At 40.1% G+C, this 14,507-nt stretch overlaps 1 protein-coding gene across 4 annotated transcripts in view; it reads left to right on the top strand.

The window, feature by feature from the left end:
- The window catches only part of LOC115253916 (long-chain-fatty-acid--CoA ligase 4), a 113,216-nt gene extending 109,263 nt beyond the window's left edge, over positions 1–3,953 (top strand). For all 4 annotated transcript variants that reach the window (XM_062856934.1, XM_062856935.1, XM_029874171.2 and 1 more), the window contains one exon: positions 1,768–3,953. In XM_062856934.1, coding sequence (XP_062712918.1) covers positions 1,768–1,922 — 155 coding nt within the window. In that variant the 3' untranslated portion in view covers positions 1,923–3,953. The remainder of the gene's footprint in view (positions 1–1,767) is intronic.
- The last annotated feature ends 10,554 nt before the right edge of the window (positions 3,954–14,507 follow it).

Genomic DNA, 14,507 nt, shown 5'->3' with positions numbered 1-14,507 from the left:
GGAGTAGGCCGTATATCAGCTGAATAATACGCCAAAAGAGGCTTTTGAGCAGCTCTATTGGAGGATATAGAACCTATTAGCTTAGTTAATCATGTTCTATATTCGACTATAGAGCTGACTTAATGCTATTTTTACGGCTTAATGGTTACTTGGGCGTAGATTAAATGAGGTACTAGAACACAAGATTTTTATTTCAAGGTATGCTTTCACCGCAGTGGAACATTTCAAAAGGGTTTAATTATCTTACAGGATCCCTGAGAAAAAACCACGGACGGAATTTCCGGAGAAATCTCAGGAAAAATTGCTGGGGTATTGCTAGCAGAAATTCCTAAAGGAATCTCGGAAATATTTTACAGAGAAGTTTCGGAAGGAATTTAGTAACTTTTGAAGTAATCTCAGAAAAATGCTCTGCAAGAATCTCGGGAGTACTTCCTGGAAGAATCCTGGACAAGAGCTATTGAAGCAATCCCAGACGAAACCTCTTTTGGAATCTCAGGAGAAACTCCTGGAAGAATTCCATTGGGAATTTTTGAAGAAGTTCTCAGTAAATCCCCGGCAGAATCTCATCAAGAACTTCCCGAGAAGAAACACAAGAAACCCCTGGAGGAGCCTTGGAACAAATTTGAAGAAAAATTTAGGAAGGATTTCAGGGAGCAATGTCGGATGGAATTTCTGTGGAACCCAGAGGACCTCGAAAAATTTGTCATAGCAACCGCGGCATGCAGTGTCCTATAAACTTCAGTTGAAGACACACGCGTTTCAAACTGTTTCCGTTAATTCTTATCTAAACGGTATCCCATTCTAAGGAGAACTCCAGTAACTCCAGTTCCCTGGCGTATTCCCACTAGGAATTTCCGCAGGAGTTGGACCGGGTATCCTTCTAGGGTTTCAATTTGGAGTTTCGTTAGCAGTTCCCTCGGGAATACCTTAACAAATTCCATCCGGAACACGTCAAGGAGTTCCGTCGATGATTCCTCTAGGAGCTCTACCGAGAATTCCTCTAGAAGCTCCACCGGAAACTTTTAGAAGTTCCACAACCGGGAAGTTCTTCATAAGTTTTACCAGGAATTCCTCTATAAAATCCACAGGAACATCCTCTAGGAGTTCCACCGCAAATTCCTCTAGGAGTTATACCGGGAATTTCTCCAGGAGTGCCACCGGATATTCTTGTAGGAACTCTGCCGAGAACTCCAACTGAAGTTCCACCAGAAATTGCCGCAGGAGTTCCACCGAGAATTCCTCTAGTCTAGGTACATCACCGGAGTTTCTTTTATGAGCTTCGGCCGGAATCCCCGCAGGAGTTCAACTAGGAATTTCTGCAAGAATTCCATCACGAATTCCCGCAGAAGTTTCGTTCGCAAATTCTAGCAACCTGCTTATAAAATCGAGGGTCTGTGTCATTTGGCATAAAGTCATTTAGCATAAAGACGTGTGACATAACGATCATTTGGTATAATGGACATTTGGCGTAATTGAAATGCACCTTCTTTATTATGTCAAGTGTCCATTATGCCAAATGACCCTTATGCCAAATGTCTTTATGCCAAGTGACCTAATGCCAATCGGCTTTATGCAAAATTATTTTATGCCAAATAACACAGATCCGTTTTATTTTATCGATCTTGCTATAATATCTTCCCAAGTGTCTTAAAGGGTTTAAGTTGGGTCCTGTTGCTTCTTGGTTACCCTATTAGCAACATTACATTCAGTAAACACCATAGTATTTCAACTAATTTCACGCCCTTCTCAATCTTTCCCAACCCCCAGGCAAACTGCATCGTTTCGAAATTCCAACTGTGGTAACCCTGTGCAAGGACATCTGGACCCCGGACATGGGCCTGGTAACGGCGGCCTTCAAGCTCAAGCGCAAGGACATCCAGGAACGGTACAAGAACGAAATCAGCCGGATGTACGCATCGTAGATCGCCCGTCCCTCCTAATCCCCGGGTGTGCCCTTAGAGTCCTATCAGCAGCAGTAGCAGCAGCAGCAGCAGTGTTACCCCCTGGTTTTAAGGGTCACGACGGTCATCAACCACTACCCAACATCATCACCATCCGCGTCATCTTCTTGTCGCGGGACCGGGAGATCTTGCTGTGCAACCTGGCCTCTCACCTGGTCCCTGGAGGGGGGCAGCACCTGCGGCCGAATCAAATTCGGCTTTCATTCTTCATCCCCCTCCCCCTCCCCATCTTCAAAAACACATCCCAGTATGTAAAATTATGTATGTACTCTTCTAGACCACACATTAAAGTATCCAATATTGTTCCGGGTTCGATTCCGGTGTAAAATGTTAATGTACAGAAAAGAGCTGAGTTGCGCTTACGAAAGAACAAAAGATTGATGTTTGGCAATGTTTGTCAAATTTGTTGTCCGTATTACCTTATTGTTAGGTCCAAGTTATATAAATCGAAATGTTTGTTTTTTTTTCTTCGTTTCGAAACGATTTTGCTTTCTTTTGTCTTGTTTCATTCATGTTTCGTCCAGCCACGAGCAAGAATAAAACACTATTGTGAATAACCAACACTTTCTAAACAATTTCTTTCTTCATCCTTTTTTTTGTCTATTGACGATCTTAGCGCCATTCAATAAAAGTTGTTGGCGAGAGTACCCTCACACTAAACGCTTTCAGCAATATTTTGCTGAATATTGCCGAGCTGAAGGGTCCAGCAAAATTTTTTGCTGAACTTTCAGCAAAGTTTGATGAATTTCAGCAAAACGTTACTGGTGATCAGCATAGTTTACTGAACAAATCAGCAAAATTTGGCTGAATTTCAGCAACACTTTTGCTGAACTGAAGGCTGAAACTTTGCTGAAACCCTCAATCGTTTTTTTGTGTGTAATTAGCATAATGGTCATAAGGCATAACGTCATTTGGAATTATGTAAAGAATGAAAATTTATTGAAAATAAGAGATGATACTGATATTATGTCAAATGGCCATTGTGTGTTATGCCAAACGGCTTTATGCCAAATGGGATACTTCCTTGTTGGCAGTATACTTACCAGTAGTGTTGCAAAAGTATCACGTTTGTCAATATGCACTCATAATGGTTGACGATGATGACGAAAGTGATTCTCATGTGAGTTAAGATATTTTTTTATCATTTGAGAATCTTGATAGTCATTTGAGATTGAAAGTCGTGATCTTTGCAACCCTGTTGTTGATTCACATGGTGTGAAAATCGTCCGTTTTACTATTTGCCGTACTCTTTCCACATATACACGACATGTCTTCTATCCTTGTACCATATAAGCAAAACTGTGTAATGTATGTGTCATGTGTGTGAGTGTGATTTACGCGCGCGTGTGCGTGTGTGTGAAGGCCCAGGGGTCCCCAAACGGAGCAGCAACCAGTTTAATAGTTAAGTCAAAGGCTAGATATTGTTAAAACTTGGTGATAATAAGCACCTTCTTAAAAGAAACAAAAAAAAAAAAACAAGTGGTAGGGATTTAGGATTAGAACCAATAAATTGCAAAACCCGAATGCAAGTGGTGGAAGGATGGGAACCGTTCAGGATTAAATCCTATTTGAAACCGTTTTCTGATGGGCGAATGCGAGTGGAAGATTGTGCGGCAGAGCAGTCCTCAAAAGAAGGCTATTCCATTCAATGTACCACTTTGTATATACTAGACTCTAATCGAAGAAAAAGGCTTGTGAGAAGAGGAAGCGAGCGAACGACTATATAGGAAAGAACTTATCCGGAAGGAACGAAGCAACAAGCAAACAAGGCGCGAGGAGTCTGATTAGTTTAGTGGTAGTTAAATCCGCTGGTGGAAGGTGGGTCGCAGCAATTGGCAGCATTTGGGCTGTAAAACCCTTTCAAAGGCACTCTTTTGTAAATAGATTTATACACTCTTCTTGGAATTCCTGCTCCTAGAAGGTCGATTTCCGTTCATTTCTCGAAATATGTGGCACCAGGCTACACCCCACCATCAGCATTAAAAAAAAGAATGGCGCTATATAATTTTAGCGAAGCAGCTAGTGAAACGCTTCATGTTTTCTTGCGTTGACGGCCAGGTGGCGCGCAAAGGGCAGTACACTCTAAAAGGTTTCTTCTGAGAGGCTAAGTGAGTCTCACTTCAGTGTTCAAACCTATGGTTTTCCTTTAAACAATGGTCAACTCATTGACAATATTGAATAACACTGAGCAGAAAAAGCGATTGAATTGACGTACAAGACCAACTCAGCTACTGAGTAGAAATCTTTTAGGGTGTAGTCCTCTGAGAGGTGTCCTGGCTAAGTCCCAAAAGTAGTCACCCGAAGAAATGCAATGTTAATTTAACAAATTCATATCCAAAATACTAAAACTATTTTCTGCCGAAGGAAGCAATCTACCGTACCATTGATTTACTAGGAAGGATATACTTATTTATTTCATATTTGTTTTACCTTTCAATTATTTACATTATTGCGTATTAAGTTTCGCCCGCGAGAGGACTTCCACGCGTCCACCCAACTATACCCAAACGCGTGGACGAAGTGGATCGCGAAGGGTGAAACTTTAAAACACAAAACCATTGAAGAAACAATAATAAGAACAATTAGTTGTTAAACGGTACCCTGTGGAGAAAGTAATAAACTAAAACTAAGAAAACAACAAAGCGAAACAGTGAGGGACACTAGCATATGTAATTTAACTAATTCAGAACAAAAGAGCCGGGATCCATTATAATGGTGATGAATAAAGAGACGAAGAAATGTAGAAGAATGCGCCGTTTAAATTGCAGAGGAAAATATGAGAAAACGCACCTTGTTGTAACTTCTTTTGTAAGTTCTCAGTTTGAACTTCTCCTATACGAATGACGAAGTGAATCAGCTCTGCAGGTGTATTGAAGCTGGAAATTTTGTCTTGGAAGATGCATATTCATCAGCTTAAGTCGTGCCTACTCCGTGTAAGGGCTTCAGAAGAAACTGCAGCCAAAAATGTACCGTTGAACGTCAATAAGACTGATGATCCTCTAAGATTATGCGATTTACACCTAGCTCGGGGAGGACTTCAAGAATTCTTAGTAGATCTTTGTACAAGCTTTTAGGAAAGCCATAGAAAGAAAACTACACTTCGGTTGACTCCTAATTGTTTCCGGAGGGTCTCCAAACGCACACGATGTTGTGATCAATATCATCAGCGAAACAAAGCAGATGAACAGACTTCGTGAAAGTCTTTCCACTCGTGTTTATCCCCGCCTTCCTTATTACACCTTCTAAGGCGATGTTAAACCGTTAAACAGCAAGAGCGAAACACCATCACCTTGCCGTATAACCCTCTGCGACAAGGTGCGAGTGTCCCTTGTCTTGTGCGAATGTCCCCCCAAGGTGTCTCACAATTTAAATCTTCAAATAAATTTGTTATCAAAGGTCAAGTTCCAATAAAATAAGCATGATTTGATGAAAAAAAAAAAATGGAAGTCTATGGTGTAGTTCCAAAAATATTCTTCATAGTAGTTCCTCAATATCTGATAATGTTCTCGAGTTCTATTTCAGACCAACTGCTACGCTATCGTTATATTCTGATCCGTATAGATAAAATACAGCTCTAAACAAGTGAGAGAGATGATAACCACTCAAAAAAAAAAAAAAAATAGAAAAAGGACTTATAAATTGGTACAGAAATATTATCCGATAAACGCCTAAAAGTATGCAATGCATGGTTCTTGTAATTTCATGTAATTTCGACTGCAGTGTTCAACATTTCTCATTTTTTTTAACAAATCAAATAAAGAGAGCTCACAATGTGTGGCATAAGCAAACGTTAAAATACTTTAGAAGCTAGATTTTACACTGACAATGATTTCTAATAAAGTAATTGAGTTTTTCCTTCAGCACCCCACAATCTCTCTCTACGTACTCACCATACGTAAACTTATCAGAAGTTTTTCATATTTAGAAAAGAAAATCGTGTTAAGTACTGTTCCATTTCATTTGCATCCTTTGACAGATACGACAGACCTCAACTATATGGTCGCCTTCGGTGTCTCGTATTTACAGGTATTCCACTAACACGCCCAGGTTTATCATCATTCCATGTTTTGATATAAAATTTCAACCAGATATACTCTACACGTCTTCTCCACTTATGTTTGTACTACTTCATGATTTTTTATTCGTGAACTATATGTTGTTTTTATGGTGTTATTCTGGGCACTATCAAAGTTACATCGAAAAGATAATGTGAAATCCACGAAGGAATCCCGGGAGGATATACAGAAGGAATTCTGAGAGTCATATCTGGTACAGTTCTGAGGGAATCTCAACAGAAAGCTTGGTAGGAATCCCTGAAATAATCACAGAAGAAATCCCGGGAGGAATTGCTGTATAAATCCAGAGTGAGGATCCCGGCTCATAGAGAGGAGGGACGAATGACCTTCGGGTTAAAGTCCCTCGAACCCAACAAAAGAAAAAGAAGACCGGCTCATAGAAAGAATTGCATTAGGATTCTCTGAATATGTTTCGACAGAACACTTTGGAAGTATACTAAAATGAATCTGAAAAGTAATTCCAGAAGAAATCCGTGAAAGAATGCTGGGTAAAATTTCTGAGAGAATCCTTTCAGGCAGAAATCCCTGAAGTTATTCCTGAAGGAATCCCGTAAAGAATATCTGATGGAATCCTCAGAGAGATCATGACAGGGATGCCGGCCGGAAGCTGAGCAGGTATTCCTACAATAACCATAGAAGATGTCTCTATGATCTAGGGTTGCCTGAAAACAATCTCGGAAGAAACATATATTTTTTCAATTTTTTTTTGCGGGAGGAATCCCTTAAGGAATAACAGCTGGAATCCTAAAAGGAATTTTTGAAGAAATTCCAGCACAAATCCCGAAGAATGCAGAACAGAATAACTAACAGAATCCATTCAGGATTTTCCCAAACAACGCCTGCAAAAATCCCTGAAGAGAACTCCGGAGCAATCCATACAGCAATCTCGGAAGCAATATCTGAAGGAATCTCGGGAATAAACCTGAGAAGATTCTCGGAAAGGAATGCCTGAAGAAATCCTGGAAAGAATTCCTGAAGGTATCTCAAAAAAGAACCTCAGCTCATCTAATCTCATCTCAATTCTTCACCCTATTCTCTAGCCTCCACTTTACTGTCTTCTTTGCCCTCTATTCCAACCCTCTATCCTACGCTCTAACCTTCAACCGTACCATCTGCCCTACCCTCTAAACTATCTTCTACTATAACCACTGCCCTATCCTTTGTCGTCTACCCTACTCTCTACCCTAACATTTTTCCTACCCTCAAACCTACTCTCTATTCTACCCTTCTCCCTATGGTCTACCCTATCCTCTACCCTAACCTTCTTCTCCACGCCCTCTACTCCATCCTTCACCCAAACCCTCTACCCGACCGTCTGCTCCACCCTTTATCCTACCCGCTACCCTACCATCTATCCTTTAGATACCCATATTGCATGGTATTATAGCGCAAACTACCATTCCGCGGCCACCAACTTGGGTATGGTCCGCCATCTTGGGTTTCAAAATGGCGTAAAAAATCGATTTTTTACTTCTACTCATCATGTCCGATCGATAGATACCCATATTGCATGGTATCATAGCTCAAACTACCATTCCATGGGCGCCATCTTTGATATGGTCCGCCATCTTTGATTTCAAAATAGGGTCAAATGTCGATTTTTGACTTCTGCTCATAAAGCCCGATCGATCGATACCCATATTGCATAGTATCATAGCTCAAACTACCATTCCGTGACCGCCATCTTGGATATGGTCCGCCATCTTGGATTTCAAAATGGCGTAAAAATCGATTTTTTACTTCTACTCATCATGCCCGATCGATAGATACCCATATTGCATGGTATCATAGCTCAAATTATCATTCCGTGGCCGCCATCTTCGATATGGTCCGCCATCTTGGATTTTAAAATGGCGTAAAATATCGATTTTTGACTTCTACTCATCAAGCCCGATCGATAGATACTCATATTGCATAGTATCCGAAGCAGCCTTGCCGTTAAAAAGCATATATTCTGTAGTTTTGATCGCCATCTTGGAACCTAAGCCGCCATCTTGAATTTCAATATCCCTGCTACCACCTCCACAGTCCACATCCTAAGGAATGTGTATACCAAATTTGATTTAAATTTCTTGACGCATTTCAGAGTTATGCCTATGTTCCGGCATACATATATACATTCTTACATACATATAAACATACAAATAGACAAACATACAAACATATAAACATACAAGCATATAAACATACAATCAACATACATCGACTTTTGTATGTATTGATTAACAACTCTGCCGAAGAAATGAACTGTAAATTATTAACCATTGTCAAGATTCCAGGGAAATAACTTGTTTTTCGCATTGGAAATGATGCTCACAGATCGTGACAATATGCATTCTTTCCAGCATCGTTAACGCCACCTAGTGAACCAGTCACATACTATATTGTCCACTGTGAGCAAGGCATGGGTGTGGAGAACATCTTCTCTGAAGAAAGTATTCCAAAATTTTGCATAACTCTGGAGATATTCATATCAAAAGGACTGTCCTATTAATAGGACGCTGGGCGGATATGGGTTAAGGGTTTTTAAGACTAGAATTTCCTGGTTCCTGTATGAGTCCTTTCTAAATTATCTTCCAATACTATTCGCTGGAGGAATTCCTCCAGAAACTCTTAAAACTATTAAAATAAATCATCAGATAAACCTTGAGGAGTTTTTGGGTACATCTCTGAAAAGATGATTGAAGGATTTTTGAAACTTCCGAAGGAACTCCTGAATGAATTTTGGAAGAGAACCTGAGAGGAATTTCTAAAGAAATAATTTGAGGAATCCCGGAAGACTTCCTTGATAAATCCCTGGAGCAATTCCTACGGGAATGCCTGGAGGAAGCCCTATAGAATCCCTGGAGGAATTCCCGGAGGAATCCCTGGCAGAATTTCTGAAAGTATACCTGGAGGAATTCCTGTATAAATTATGGGACGAATACCTAGAGAAATACCTGAAGAGATCTCATGAGGAAGAAGAAGTTCTAGATAAATTTATAGATAATTTTTTGGAGGGACCCATGAAGAAAAATTCAGAATAAATCTCTTGGTGACTTCCTAGTGAAATTTCAGAGAAATTAATAAAAATACTTGGGGGAGTTCTTGGAGAAATCTGTGAAGGAATTTCAGGAGGAATCCCCGTAGCAATTCCTGGGAAAATCTCTAAAGAGTATCCTGGAGAAATGCCTGGAGAAACTTCTAAACAAATTCCTGACGTAATTCCTGGAAGCATTATTGGATGAGACCCAACCAGGAAATCCTGAACAAATTCCTGGAGAAACTTCTTGGAGCAATCCCTGGAAAAATTACTGGAGAAATCTCCAGAGGAATTCTGGGAGAAATTGCTGGAGAAATTTTCGAAAAAAATCCTTGAGAAATTCCAGGAGGATTTCCTGGAAGAACCCTTGTAGGAATTTCTGGAGGATTCCCGGGATGACTCTCTGATAATATCCCTGAAGTAATTCGTGGAGAATTACCTGCAGAAACCCCTGAATCAATTCCTGGATTCAGGAACCTCTGAAAGAATTCCTGGAGGAATGTCTGGAGGAATATCTTGAAAATTGCTGAAAGTATTTCTGGAAAATTTCCTGGAAGAATCTCTGAAGAAATCCCTTAAGGATTTCCTGAATTGCTGACATAATTTCTGAAGGACGTCCAGGAGCAATTCTTGGAGAATTTCCTGGAGGAGTTCCTGGAGGAATTCCTGGGATATTTTCTGCAGAAATTCCTGGATAATTGCCTGGAGGAATTCCTAGAGGTATTCTTGTGATAGCTGGAGGAATTTTCAGAGGGATTCTTGGAGATTTCTTTATCTGAAAAAATCCCTTGAGAAATTCCTGGAGCGGAATTTCCGGAGGAATTCCTGGAGAAAGAATTCCTGAAAGAATTTGTGGAGAAATACCTGGAGGAATCCCTGAAAAAATCCTGAAGGTATTCCAAGAAATTCTCCTCCTGGAAGATTTCTCCTTTATTTACTGAAGGAATCCCTGAAGGATTTCCTAGAGAAATTCCTCGATGAATTACTGAGATAATTTATGATAGAATTCCTTGATTGTTCCCTGGTAAAATGCCTGGAGGAATCCCTGGAGAAATTCCTCGAAGGGACCCTGAAGAATTCCTCGATGAAATACTGGAGGAATGCCTGCGTGGATTTCTGAAGGAATCCCAGGAAGAATTCCTGAAACAATCCCAGGAGAAACTCCTGGGGAATTCCTGAAGGAATTTCTGGAGGAATCTCTGAAGCAATTCCTGGAGGAATATCTGAGGGAATTCCTGGAGGAATCGCTTAAAAAATCCTGGAAAAATCTCTGCAAGAATCCAAGAAAGATCTCTGGAAGAATGCCTGGAAAATTTCCTGGAAGAATGCCTAGGAGAATTCCTAGTGGAATTCTTGGAGGATTCCCTTAAGTAATTCCTGGAGAAATCTTTGGATGAATTCCTGTATGAGTCTCTGAAAAAAAAACCTTAGAGGCATCTCTTGCAGATTTCCAGGATAAATTTCTGATGGAATTCTTGGTGGAGTTCTTGGAATAATCCAGGAAGCAACTATTAGAGGAAAATTTGGAGCATTGAGGAAAATTTGGAGGATTTCTTGGAGGAATCTCTGGAAAACAAATCTTGTAGGAATTCTTGGAGAGATCCCTGGAGAATATCTTAGAGGCATGCCTGAAGGAATCTCCAGAAGAACTCCTGGAGAAATCTCTAGAGGAACTTCTGGCGGAGTTGCTGGAGGAATCTCAAGATGAAATGAAATTCCTAGAGGAATTCCTGAAGAAATTCGTGGATGAATCTCTTAAGAACTTCGTAGAGAAATACCAGGAATAATTCCTGAAGAAATCTTGAATAAATTCTGGAGGAATCCTAAGAAGAGTTCCTGAAGACATTCCAGAAGGAATCCCGGAAGCAATTTCAAGAGGAATTTCTAAGGGAACTCCTAAACAGTTCCTGGAGGAAGTACTGAATTATTTCCTGGAGGAGTTCCTCAAAGAATACAAGGTGGAATTCCTGAAGGAATCTTAAGAAGGGAACGTCCATAAATTACGTCACGCTTTTAGGGGGGAGGGGGGGTTCAGCAAAGTGTGACAACCCATACAAAAAATTCAGAGGTCCCATACAAAAAGTGTGACCTATGGGGGAGGGGGGGGGGGGTTGAATATGGGCAATTTTTGCGTGACGTAATTTATGGACGCTCCCGAAGAGATCCTGGGAGAATTTTCGTAGATTTTTTTTAAATAAGTTGTTCCAGAAAGAATCACAGAATCACTCGGGAATTCCGAGTTAAGTCCTGCAGAAAATTTTGAAGGAATCCATGGAAGAATTCCTGGAGGATATCCAAGAGAAATGCCTGTGGGATAAACGGAGGAATCTCTGGAAATACTCCTGGAGAAATCTCTAGAAAAAATCCTGGAGGAGTTGCTTGAGGAATCTCTAGAGGCATTTCTGAAGGGATCTCTGGATGATTGTTTAGAGGAATCCCTGCAGCAATTCTCAGAGGAATCCCTGGAATAATTCTTGGAGGAATCTCCGAAGAAATTCGTGGAGGAATCCATTGAGAAATTCCTGTAGGAATCCTAGGAAAAGTTCTTGAAGAAATTGCAGATGGAATCCTTGGAGTAATCCTGAAGGAATTCTAAGGCGAGTTATTTGAGGAACTCTTTTAGGAATTCTTGTAGCAGTACCTGAAGGAATCCCCCAGGAGGAATCCCGGAAGCACTTCCTAGAGGCATTCTAAAGGAATTCCTAAACAGTCCTTGAAAGAATTTTAAGAGGAATTTCTTTAAAAGTGTTCCTGGGGGAATCGTTCGAGGAATTTTTACATAATCTCTTGAGTTGATCCTGAAAGAAACACAGAAGAAATTTCCGGGTGAATTCCTGGAGGAATTCTTGAGGAAAACATGGAGGAATCCCTAAATTAAAAAAAACATGAGGAATCCAGGAAGCAATCCCACGAGGAATTCCTTTAGAAATCCCAGGAAAACTTTTTTAACAAATTGCTGGAAAAATTTATGTTGAAAAAAAATGTGGAGGAATGCATGTCTGCTATAATTTTTGGTCGAATTATTATTGAAATCTTTGGAAGGACTCAAAAAGAATGTTTTGTATAATGTTTTAAAGAACTCCTAGATTTTTTTTGCACATCTCTGATAAAATTTCCTGTTAGGGGTTTCTGGAAGATATTCCTGCTGAAATAAGGTACACCGGGGCAAGTTGAAACGGGTGGGGCAAGATGAAACGCGAAGTTTTGAATTATATTTCAATACAATTTAGCAATTTTTCTCTCGCCAAAAGATTGTTTGAATCAAAAACTATGAGTTATGGCATTCGAGCTGTTCACCGTCATTGGATGACACCATGTTAACCCGCTGTTTCAACTTGCCCCGGTGTACCTTATATTGAATTATTCTAGATTGAATTATATCTCTTGTGGAGTTCTTGAAGGAATATATGAAGAAATTCTTAAAGAAATCTCTGAAGGAACACTTGCAGAAATACCTAAAAAAATTCTGTTGACATTCCTTTGGGAATCACTGAAGAAGTTCCTGGAGGAATCCTCAAAAAAACACTAGAACAATCACTTGAAGAATCTCTATAGGTATTCTAGGATAAATTCCCGGAGGAATGTCTGGTGTAACCCATAGAGGAACACTTGAAAAATTCTCTGGAGCAATCTATGATGGAATTACTGAAGGAAGCTATGGAAAAAAATCCTGGAGGAATTCGTCGATGCATCTGAAGGAATCGTGGGAGGAATTCTTGATGCACTTCTTGGAACAAACCCTGAAACAATCACTATCAGAACCCTGCAAGATGCTCATGGAAGAATTCACGAAAGAGAAACTCCGGGAGAAGTCCCTTGTGGAATTTCTGAAAGAATCCATGAAGAAGCTCCTGAATAAATGCCTAAAGGAATTTTTGAAGATGTCCTCGAAAGTATTCGTAAAGAAATCCCAGGTATTTTGCTCTTAGCATGACGTTTCTTTGAACTGAATACTAGTGTAAATTCGTGTTGCAGTAGCTTATAACTGCACTCTGTAGCAGCATATGGTTCTACAAAGTCCTTCCTTTTCCCTATCGGTAGACATGTGCGCCGACTATATTTTGCTCGGCGGCGGCGTGAGGGCTATTTTTGACCGGCGGCCAGAGATGGCATAGATACACTGATAAACAGCTCTGCGTACACATTTTCAATAAAATGTGCGCCGCTCTGCTTTGCAACGAATGTAGACCGGCAACAAACACACATCGCTCAGCCGTAAAACTTTGCGTGAGTGTGCGAATGTGTAAGTTGCCACACGAGCTGCGTGAGACGTCGCAGAGCTCAAACTTCTTCTGCGTGAGCTTCGCTCATTTCTAGGAATGTGCTACACATCTGCGCTGTCTGAGCTGCAAGTTGTTGGCTCTCGGCAGTACAGAGCAGCGCAGCGCTGCGATGTGAGCTGTGTGTTGGACTGTACTTTCTCTTGTTTTCCTGCGCTCACCGTTGTGCGCGATGCGACAATGATGCCGAGCGCGTGCAGTCGGACTACGCAGAAGATAATTCTTTACACGCACTCTTTCTCATCATGCAGGCTGTGTATAATGTGTATTTTTTATCTTCTCACTTAGCGCTCTGAGGCGCATGCCATTTCTACCGGCGGCGGCGGCGTGAATCGGCGTGACCAAAATTTGACCATAATTTCAATATTGGCAAAGCGAAAAAGTTGTCATTACGCTCTACAATTTGTAGCCTGAACTTTTTCATGACCATTGATGACATAAACTATTATTTTAGAAAGAATATCTTTTTTATTTCTGTTCAGGTCCGTCACTGCGTGATTAGACATTTTTTTACTTATTCGAGCGCCACATCCCAAGAACCAGAACAAGTTGAATAACAGTTTCTTATACTAAAGTTTGCTCAAGAGTTATTTTGTTCCACTCCTGTACAACTAAAATGTTTGCTGGGATGGGCATAAATGAGCCGAAATGATTTAAACTTTTTTGTTTTACGTTGTTTACATTTTTTCAAATTTTAAACTGCCTTAATACTATGTTAGTTTGGGAAGCCGAAGTACTCGCGGCTCGTTTCAAGGTTAGGGATAACAAATATTTATAATTAGGTTCTTTATTTCACAATCAAATTCTCCGTCCAAAAATTAGTCGAAATCCAAAATTTCATAATTTTTGGAGTCCGGGCACTATTTTTAAATGCATTTAAAGTTTGTATGGGGACATTTTTTTTGTTCGGGTTGAACTGTCATTATATCGATTGAACTGTCATTCTGTCCACGAAAATAATTTATTTGTTGATTTAACCATAAAAACAAAGGTAGTGGAATCCAATAAAATCAAGTTATACTCAGAAAAATGAGCTCTTTCGTAATCGTAAGCCTAATGGCTATAAAAAATAGCAATATCTTATTCATTAAACAACCCAATTGGAAATGTTGTTGAGACATTACCGGTATCCTTAGTGTAATTAATGTTGCATTACTCCAATAAATAA

This window comes from Aedes albopictus, chromosome 3 (assembly GCF_035046485.1).
Source record: "Aedes albopictus strain Foshan chromosome 3, AalbF5, whole genome shotgun sequence".
NCBI classification, from domain to species: domain Eukaryota; kingdom Metazoa; phylum Arthropoda; class Insecta; order Diptera; family Culicidae; genus Aedes; species Aedes albopictus.
Note: the sequence above shows the minus strand (reverse complement) of the source record. Positions and strands in the feature narration are given on the sequence as shown.